This window comes from Corylus avellana, chromosome ca3 (genome assembly GCF_901000735.1).
Source record: "Corylus avellana chromosome ca3, CavTom2PMs-1.0".
Taxonomy (NCBI): domain Eukaryota; kingdom Viridiplantae; phylum Streptophyta; class Magnoliopsida; order Fagales; family Betulaceae; genus Corylus; species Corylus avellana.
In genome coordinates, this window is record NC_081543.1 from 29,667,562 (window position 1) to 29,678,245 (window position 10,684).

General features: G+C 36.4%; 2 protein-coding genes across 2 annotated transcripts; one reads left to right on the forward strand and one right to left on the reverse strand.

Moving 5' to 3' along the window:
* The first annotated feature begins 725 nt into the window (after nt 1-725).
* Nucleotides 726-2,887, forward strand: LOC132175191 (protein DETOXIFICATION 56). Its single transcript, XM_059587057.1, has one exon. It carries the CDS (start codon nt 1,018-1,020, stop codon nt 2,512-2,514), a length of 1,497 nt encoding a protein of 498 aa, XP_059443040.1. The 5' UTR covers nt 726-1,017; the 3' UTR covers nt 2,515-2,887.
* LOC132175192 (ATP-dependent Clp protease ATP-binding subunit CLPT2, chloroplastic-like) lies at nt 2,812-6,095 on the reverse strand. The gene is made up of 5 exons (XM_059587058.1): nt 5,843-6,095; nt 5,701-5,739; nt 5,490-5,599; nt 4,315-4,494; nt 2,812-3,219 (listed from the first exon to the last, which is right to left on the reverse strand). The coding sequence occupies exons 1-5, from the start codon at nt 6,055-6,057 to the stop codon at nt 3,071-3,073; spliced, it is 693 nt and encodes a 230-aa protein (XP_059443041.1). The 5' UTR covers nt 6,058-6,095; the 3' UTR covers nt 2,812-3,070.
* Between the last annotated feature and the right edge of the window lie 4,589 nt (nt 6,096-10,684).

The window sequence follows — 10,684 nt, forward strand, 5'->3', positions numbered from 1 at the left end:
ATGCATATAAAAACACATATACTTTAGATAGATGCCAGTTTAATAGATAGAATTGAAAAAAAATTTCTAATATTCAGTTTGATTGAAAGAAAACTTTGCCAAAGTTTAACAGAGAAGCATGGCAATCTCACACCTTATGCTTTGGACCACAGCATTATTATTAGCAGATCCGACCTACCCGTAATCTATCTTGCTCAAAGGTTTCTAGGAAGGAATTTTTGTTTACACCTTTTATTTTCTTTTTTAAGATGCATATATAAACCGATGGAACAATATAGGAATATTATGTTAATTGACATATCGGCTGCTTCAAATTGGTCTATACTTTGTCTCTAACAAATCAGTCAATAAATATGCGGGAAAAGACCCTCATTTTTCCATCATGACTTACGAGGACTATTATTGTTGGTAGGATTTTCGTGTTAAATTACCGTTTATTTTAAAAATTTAAGCCAACTTAGACCAATAAGAAATTATTGATTTAATACTCTTAACTGACACATTAATTGACATGACGTGTTTTAAGTAGTTAACGTTTTTTTTTTTTTTTTTTCAAGTGAATGACATGAAAAGCTGTGACATAAATATACATAGGCATGACAAATAAGTGTAAAGAATATCATTACATACTCTTTCTAGAAAGCATTAGAAATCAGTGAGAAAGGTACAAGGTACCCAAAGTAGTTTTGGCATTTAATACACTACCAATGTTTTTTTTTTTTTTTTCAAGTATCTTTTTATTAAAACCAAAGTGACATCAACATCTCAAGAGAGATCTGATCATGGGGGGATTTATAAGCATGATATGGCCCTTGCATTCTCATCACGCACTACAAATCCTCCACCACCATCTCTCTTCCTTAATTGGCCGTTACAAAAAGCCCACCAATTGCTCCTCCTTTCCAACACCCTCACGAAACCCATGCACTCGCATATAATTAATATTATCTAACAAGACTCCTGCTGGTTCATATCTATATCCGGAGCAGACCCAGCAAACCCTTTTTCTCTGCAACAATGTCTGAAACTGAGAAAACCATTAATAACCCACCTTCATCTCCTACACCTATAACTCCATGGCCAACTACCATGGCAAAGGTTATGCTTTTGGAGCTGAAAGTGCAGAGGGGAATTGCTGCTCCTTTGGTAGCAATGAACTTAACATGGTTTGCAAAGCTATCAATCACAACAGCTTTCTTAGGTCGGCTTGGGGAACTCAAACTGGCCGGCGGCGTGCTCGGGTTCACGTTTGCTAATGTCACCGGCTTCTCTGTCTTGAACGGGCTCTGTGGCGCCATGGAACCCATCTGTGGTCAAGCTTATGGAGCTAAAAACTTTAAGCTACTTCACAAAACCCTTCTCATAGCTATCTTCTTGTTGCTTCTAGCCATACTGCCTATAACTTTCTTGTGGCTCAATGTTGATAAGATCCTTGTCCGTTTTGGCCAACAAGAAGACATTTCCGCCATCGCGAAGAGCTATCTTTTCTATCTCCTCCCTGATTTGGTAGTCAATGCATTTTTGTGTCCTCTCAAAGCCTACTTGAGCACACAGAGCATAACGGTTCCTATAATGTTTAGCTCGGCTATGGCGCTTGCTTTTCATGTGCCCATCAACATATTGCTTGCAAAAGCTAAGGGTCTTGAGGGAGTTTCAATGGCAGTGTGGGTCTCTGATCTCATAGTAGTGATTTTACTTGCCTTGTATGTGTTTTTTATGGAAAATGGTAAGGAAAGAAGGTGGAAGGAAGGAGGGTGGTGGGATCACAGCGTTAGTGACTGGCTCAGGCTGCTCAAGCTCTGCGGGCCATGTTGTCTCACCACCTGCCTTGAATGGTGGTGTTATGAGATTCTAGTCTTGCTCACAGGCCGGCTAGCAAATGCCAAGCAGGCAGTTGGAGTGTTAGCCATTGTGCTGAACTTCGACTATCTGCTCTACTCTGTGATGCTTTCACTGGCCACGTGCGCCTCCACCCGTGTCTCGAATGAGCTCGGTGCCAACCGAGCCAGCGCTGCATACCGGTCAGCATATGTGTCTCTGTCAGCGAGCATTGTCGCTGGTTGCATAGGTGGCTTAGTGATGGTTGCAGCCAGGGGAATATGGGGGCCCTTGTTTAGCCATGACAAGGGAGTTATAAGAGGTGTGAAGAAGATGATGCTGCTAATGGCTTTGGTGGAAGTAGCGAATTTTCCATTAGCAGTATGTGGAGGAATTGTCCGTGGAACAGCTAGGCCATGGTTGGGCATGTATGCCAATCTTGGTGGGTTCTACCTTCTGGCCCTGCCCTTGAGTGTGGTTCTAGCCTTCAAGGCTGCTCTTGGACTTAGTGGGCTGCTGTTAGGGTTCTTGGTCGGCATGGTAGCCTGCTTGGTTTTGCTGTTGGTCTTTGTCACAAGGATCGACTGGGTTGAAGAAGCAGGCAAGGCTCAAATACTTGCCTGTAATGCAGACATTGTTAAGGAAGATGAAAATCACAGGAGACCTGTGGAAACAGTCAGTAATGCTGAAGTATGAGAATAATTTCAAAATATTTGTTTGTATTAATAAGCATCTCTACCATCACAACACAAATTAGAGTTTTCTTTCAAATTGGGTTCAAAGAAATTTCTCCAATCCAGTCTATTAAACTAACGTCTCCAAAATGCATGTGATTTTTGGATGCATTTTAAACACATGTCAGTTTAATATACTGAGTTGAAGGAAAACTTTGTCCAATTGAGAAGATATAACCCCACAAGTGGCATCAATTCCCTTAAGGAAGCCCATTTAGAATGAAACTGCAGCCAAGCAAGGAAAGTATGACAACCAAAAAAGTTAAACGATTGTCATGACATTAAACTAGCTGCCAAAGATGAGCTCCAAAACATTATTTGCTCAAAATACTAATCCATATGGAGAAAAAGTTACATAGGCAAGCTCAAAAGGGAAGCAATCTGCAAAGTCCTAAAGGATGAATTCATGAGACAACTTGTAACTTCGAAGGAAAGCAGAGACAGCATCATTTATCCACAGCTGACGAAAAGAATTACACTAATGGTAACCATAGGAATCGAATGAATGCTTCAATCATCTACATTCCAGATTCAGAACTTAAAGACTCCAGCTCTTTGGCTTTCTCATCATTAAAACCAAGGGTAGCCATTATCTTATGACCTGGCGATCCTGCTTCAGACCATATGCCAAGAAGCAGATGAGATGTTAAAATTTCCCCACCATCACCTGCAGGTCATAGGTTAATCAAGCAGTGAATGTTAAGAAGAATGATCTGGAAAAATTGGGATCATTGGGTGCAATATTGCTTCCTTGGAATTCCAAGGCACAGCAGAGCTGTCTCGAATACAGAGAATTTTATTGAGTACATAAAGCATTATAGCAGCAAGATATTTTAATTTTCATTTATCAGTATTTGAAAGAATCATTCAAAAATCCCACCTAGCAAAATAGTTAAATATACACTAAATATATCCTATCTAGAACAGAAACAATAGGTCCCACTATGCTTCTATCTATACAAAATGTTTTATGCATCCAGAGATTAAAAATACATCATTTGTACCTTAGAGAACGTGGCAGCCATCTCACAAGTGACATCAAGTAAAAGTAGTATTAGCTAAGGACCGCTTAAAAGACACTTATTTTGCATGTCTTCTACAATAGTCTACTCCATATAATTAATTGTTATCCTAGAATACTCGTAAAATTTTAATGCAGCGACATGGAGTGCATACTCTTATGTTATTTTTCTCTTTTCTTAAGTCATTCATAGATACTGCAGGACAGAACTTCTCATTATATAATGGAAACCACTTTGATCTTTGCTTTCTCATTCATAATACTAAGATTTATAATTAGAAGATCTAAAAAGATAAAGAAAACAGAAAAACACTCCAAAACTCGGAGTCTCTCCATGATCAATGCTTCATGTATGACACAAGCTATCTCAGAACATAAAATAAAAAATCCCACTCAGACAACATGAATAGATAATGATATCAAAACAATATTTGGATTTTTTATGTTCTTAACCACAGAGTTGTCAAAGGTAGAAGACCTCAAGGCACCCAAGTCCTTGGCTTGAAAATAAGCAATTACTCTATGTTGAGATCATCTCAGCTATTTTACATAACTTTTCAAACAACTAACTTCTTGTGCAATTGTTTGCATGATCATTATACCCTTCATCTGACCATCGATGTATTCCCCTTTTTGTTTGTGTACATATCTCCAACTATTGCATATGCTCATAAAACATAAAAGAAAGAAATACTACTACATAGAAATTACAACACTAACTGCCAATCAACAGGAACTTACCAGCTTTTAGTTTCTGATCAACAGCCCAGTCAAGGGCCCTTTGAGCTGCTTCAGTCAGGGGAGGATGCTCAGGACTAAAAAAATACATCTCGGCTTTCCCAAGTAACTTGATAGTTTCATCACGCACCTTGAAAAGTGTAATTCCATTCGCCCGCAAAAACTTTGAAGCCAGACTAGTGCCTGCAGCACAAAGGAAAAGATTCAGTATAGTGCATAATAACTGCAGAATAATTGTATTATAAAAGGTGACCATTGAGTGGTGGTGATGATGGTGGCCGATCTTACTGTCTAAGGTCTAACGTGCCCTTAGCAGCAGTGCCATTGGTGAAAGTGGTGTGGATCCAATGGCAAGAGAAGTAGCACAGGTTGGTAAAGATAAACGCGCAAGATGAATGGAAAAATAGGTGTGGAGGGGGGAAGGTGATTTCTTTTTCCCTCCTCTTCCCCTCCCTAATTCCCTGCCCCCTGGGTCAAAGTAAGACATCCCACTTCAACATGGGTGGAAGGCACCATTTGGTCACAACTGCTATATATCCATCAATTGATGTTACATTATTGGTTTTGCTATATGTACAATTAAGTTTTCATGAATAAGGTTGCCGATGAACTCTAGTGCAAATAGTATTTCCTACCTCCATAAGAGGGCAACATCATGGATTCAAGACCCCTTCATTGCACCCTTCGCATTCTTAATGAAGTTCTTTTACTCATCAAATAAAAAACAAAGAAAAAAAGTCTTCAGGCATAAGGTTGTCACACGAAAGGCTCTAGTTCACCCAAAATATTATAGTCATCAGCAGTGTCCGTTCCGTGGCACATCCAACTTCTTACTTCAACTAACACAAGCTCACACCTCAAAAATGTCAGGAAAATATTACGATTTAATTAGCCAAATCATCTCAAGATCGTCCACTGCAGTCAATCTTAGATGAATTTAAGACTACCACTTTAAGTTAATTAATCATAACTTTGTTTCACTTTTTGTATTTTCAGGCTTAAACATTCTTACATGTGAAATTCAGGCATAATAATAACATGTAGAAGCATCACTTAATAGTTTATGCCACTGATATTAGCGAGAGACGAATGACTAAATACAGCTACTGAAATATACTTAAGATAAAAATAAAATCAGGAAAAGAAAAGGCAAAGGTGAATGGAGCTTGGTTTCGTACCCTCAATGAGAATCCCCATGAGAAGGGCTTCAGTCCCAGTAGTTGGATACTTGAGCTTCCTCGCTTCCAATTCCCCCATAGCAAATGACTTGATTGCCTTCCTAGACCATCTGCTCCATTCACCCACTGCAAATGCTCAATCCCCACCAACCCAAAACAAAAACCCCCAAAAAACAAAAAGAAAACCCAACAAAATTTCGACAAAACTCACTTGGGAACTTTCTCAGCTGAGGAAAGTCTCTCTGGGTTCCTGCAAAATCAAAAGAATCTGAAATAACAACTTGGGTACATCCAAACATGGTGAAAATTTTCCAAGACCGGTGCTTTTCAGTAGTGTGAGAGTTGGAATTTACGCAGTGGGGAGGCTGGACAACACCGAGGCGGCGATGGGTCGGTGCTTTGACTGTTCGTGGGGTCTGAGGTTTGAGTACCGAAGCGAGACGTTGTTGGTGCCTAGCCATGGGAGAGGTAGGCTTTGTGGTCGTCTTCTTCTGGTATTGGAGTTGGAGAATAAGGATGCTGATGTCGAAGATGTTGTTGGGAGCTTCGAGAGCGTGTGAGCAGCCATTTTTGGTTGTTTCCAATTGCGTACGAGTGTACCAAGGATAGAGGATTAGCACACACTAAAACGACACCGCATAGGTCATTGGTGGGTTTTGTCCAGCTAGATTGATGCAAAATCAGAAGGGTTTTTTTTTTTTTTTTTTTGTAATAAAATCAGAGGGTTTTGGCTAGGCTTGAAGGAGAGCAAATTGGGAATGTTTTGGGGATTCTGAATTTTTGATGGGTAGCAATACGGACAATTAATATGAGAGAGTATTTAGGGTCTCGCTTATTTGAGTAGAGAGTTCAGATGCATATTCGAGCTCTCCGAACACTTATCCAATCAAGTGGGAGCTCAGTAATCCTCTAATATGAGTTGTACATATTGCATGCAATATGTGCGGCTCATTGTACTTTATCCCTGTAATTTGAGCTTAGTTCATAGGCAAGTTGAATGTACAGTCCGTCTAAGAGTACAGTATAAATAGGTTCACATGATAAACACTTTGGTGAGTCTTTTCGTTGAGATTAGTATAATAATATTAAAATACCACTAAATCTAAAAGCTTAAACTAATAGTTTAGACCTAATTATGTGATAGTTATGATATTATTTTAAATGTAAGACTTAATTCTTGTTTATTCACAAATGTGTACTCAATGCACTCGTTTACTTCTTCCTATTGGAAGACATAACCTTTATAATCAAATGTTAGTTTTGGATTCTTTTGTTTAAGTTGATTGGAGGTTTTGAACTAATACACTGCCTTCTGGGATGTAGCAATCTCCATTCTCCTTAAACACTAGGACTTTGTTCAATAATTCTTTTTTGTTCAAAACAAAAATATTAATAGATAATTAAAGGAAAAAATTACAATTTACCCCCCTAAAGTTGACAGTGTTTTTCAATTTGAACATCAAAGTTTCAATTTTTGCAATCCACTCCTATAAAGTTCCAATTTATTTCAATTCGACCAATATTATCCCAATATTCCCATATTGCCTCTATTTTTTTTATTTTTTTATTTTTTATGAAAAAAAAAATTGGAGGTGCAAAAATGGCTAGATGGCCAAAGAGCCACCCCGAATTTTTTTTTTAAACTTTTTTATAAAAAATAAAAATTAAGGGCAATATGGAAAGTTTTGGATACAATTGGTCAAACTGCAAAAATTTGAAACTTTGGGGGGGTGGATTGCAAAAATTAAAATTTTGATGTTCGAATTGAAAAATGCTGTCAACTTTGGGGGGTAAACTATAATTTTTCCATAATTCAAGACATAAAATACTTATAATACACTCAAAACTATTTTTATTTTTTTATGTCATATTACAATGTATTTTCAATACTTAATCTTCTCTAATACGACACCAAGATCATAAATTCAAATAGATATTCCCTAGCAATATTGTTAGCAATTCAAGCAGCAAATGCGAAAAAGCTTTTATAAGACCTAGTTATTCGAGCAAGTGAAGGATAGTCTACCTGCTTACTCGACAGATAAATCCTATAAAAACTCTTTCACATATACTGTTCAAATTATTATCAATTCAGACAATAAATTGCCGCAAATTTACATGAGGCCATATGCAATGGGCCGAGACTAGAAGAAAGAGAGTAAAAGAGAACCCAATTGGTATATGACCAGCCCAACCTCCTGAATTTGCTGTCATCGTCCAAGGAGCAGAACATAAACGAATAGAACTGACGGGCCCAGGCCTATCAGAAAGGATGTATGTCAATTGGTGATACCTCAGCCCAGGTATAGCCCATTTAATATTTGGGCATACAAGCCACTGAAGCCAGACAACAGAAAGATAATATTCTTTTCCCCAACTTTTTGGGCCTCTAATGCAATGCTAAGAAATTATGTAACAACAAGAGGGATATTTCTAATAGGTGCATCTTCCAAATATATTCTAAAAAAACATTTAGGGTACTACCGTTTTTACTATAGTATTTTTTAGTCAACTGCCACGTAACTCGTCACGTCAATTTATAAGAAACTTATAATAAATGGTGTAATACCGGCAAAACGAAAGTTTGATACCCTAACTACCGCATGGTACGTGGAAATAGTGTATCCCTAGATATACAAGTAGACTTGTAGCTTTTACGGAATCCAAAAACAATACATACTAATAAAAACACTATCCTTAACAGCAATTCAAGTATGCCTTTTTTTCAAAGCTCTCAAGAAAATCTTGGGTCTCCCGGTTAACCATTTCTTTTCTGAATAGTTTTGCTTGTTAATGCTTTTTCATTTTTCATTCTCCATTTCCTTTGTTTTTCATTTCCAAACAAAAACATTAACAAACAACCAAAAACACAAAATACTCAAAATTATTAAGTAATAAAAAGTTACAGCGTGATTACAAGGCAAGACCTGAACATTAAACCATCGATTAACCTAAATGGATTTGCCCGACCACCGTTAATCGAGGAAAATGTCCAGAAAAACCGGACCCAAAACTTTATTACAACATCATGTGGTGCCACAATGTCATGTGATTAAGCAACAAGTGAGGGACCAAATAAAATCTCTCAAGGGGCACAAAACCCTTTGGGCAGAACCAAAGGTCAACCTTGTATATGAACACTTTAACATGATTATGTTATATTATGTTATGTCAATCTCTGGAAAGAAAAATCTTGCACAGTCCCAAGCTCTAGACCTTCTTTAATTACTACCCCACAACCCATCACCATAGCCGACCAGCTGTGGAAGATAATCCTCCGTGACATGTTGCAGTAGATTGAGGAAGATTTACAGAGAATTGGGTTGACTGAATGGTCAAATTTGAATCTCCTTTGTTTTTTTTTTGTTGATAGAAAAAAAGCAGTCAAAACTAGAATTGGGGAGAACATGTGGGGATGGGACATAGAGATCTCTGCATGTGCAGCTACCGCCTATCAGATCTCGTGTGTGGGACCCAAATCCCGCTTCGCATGTGCTCTTGTGCAGTACATTAGCCTCACCATATTGACGTTGCTCGTTTGAGGAGTAAATTTTTTTTTTTTTTTTTTTAAATAATACTTTTTTAAAGAAAAAATAATTACTTATATTTGGGCTCTTTATTTTAGTTTTTTTTATTTTTTATTTTTTATTTTTGAGAGAGGAGAGAATGTTACATATTAAAAAATAATTTATTTTTATATTTGGTGAGTAAATAATTCATCAAATATTCTTTTAAATTGTTGACCCGTACGCAACTTATTTTGCTTCTATTTTAACATCTCCGCTAGCCAAAGTAACACTTAATTGGCTTGCCATATGAGAATTCTTTGTACAATGTTCTTTTGAATTTTCTATTTGTGCAATGTCTTCGCTTAAACTACTCTTGGGGTTTCAATGTCCCTTTTTTGTCCAAAAAATAACAAAAATATCCCTAATAAAGAAAAATTCAGATTTTTTTTTTTTTTTTTTTTTTCACAAAATGAGTACATTGCAACCTGAATAAAAGTTTAGGAGAGACATTTGATAAATTGAAAGTTTAAGATGAAACATTGCAAATCGCTTAATAGTTCGAAGATGATAAATGCACTTTCCTCTTTTTTTTTTCTTTTTTGGGGTTCGCAAGGTAAAGAATTTTCAAAAATTATATCACTTATAATTTTTTTTACAACTTACTAGACGTGTTAACATGCAATTGGAGTCACGTCAGCGATTAAAAAGAGAGAAATAATTAGTGTTAATAATTTGTTCATATTTTTTTTCATATTCTCCTATAAATTTAAGAAATTAACCATTGACTTATATAAAATTCACAGAAGTCCACAAATCTAATAATTAATTTGTAAAATGAAATGAAAAAAAATATTAACACCAATCATTTCTCATGTTAACGCCTATCAATTATATGCTGATAAGTGTCAATCAATTATAGTTACATATAAGATTTTCCGATAATATATATTTGGTTTTAGGTCCGTGGACTCGTGGAATTGTTCAATTCAAGGGCATCAGACAAGTTATCATGAATTCGGGTGTGTTTTGGAAATGTCATTGGAACCACACCACACATGCGAAGAAATATGAGTCCGCAGGGTCCCACAAAGGTATTTGTGTTCAGATTTTTATTTGAATGTAATTGGGGCTGATTTTTGGAATTTTTCTGTCTTGTTTCACATTACTGTTCTCTGTTTGGTTGCTGAGGAAAGGTAGGAAAGAAATTGACTTTAAACGTGGAAAAAAACAGGTCCTTTGTTTTGCTTCCAGATGGAATGATACAGATTTTCTTTGCATGGAAGATGAGATATTTGCTTGATTCAGTGCTTAATTTTATAGATTGAGCGCTTGGTAGTAAAATTACTAGCTAGGACATAGAGATTAATGAATTACAATACCAATTTTAGCATGCATTCCAACTAAAAGGAAAAATAATAACGACGGGGTAAAAAATAATATGTAAATAAAATAAATAAGGATTTATGGCCTATTTGGGATTACGGGTCTAAAAGTGTATTTAACAATTAAAAAGTTCGTTTGAAGAAAAAGTACTCGTTTAGTAAAAAAATTAAAAACGCTTTTAAGGGTCTAAAAAGTCTAAAAATGGTCAAAACGCATTTTTAACAACAGTTTAAAAATAAAGTTTTTGCCAAAAAATATTTTTTGACTTAAAAGCTTTATTTTTTAAACGCAATTCTAAATAGG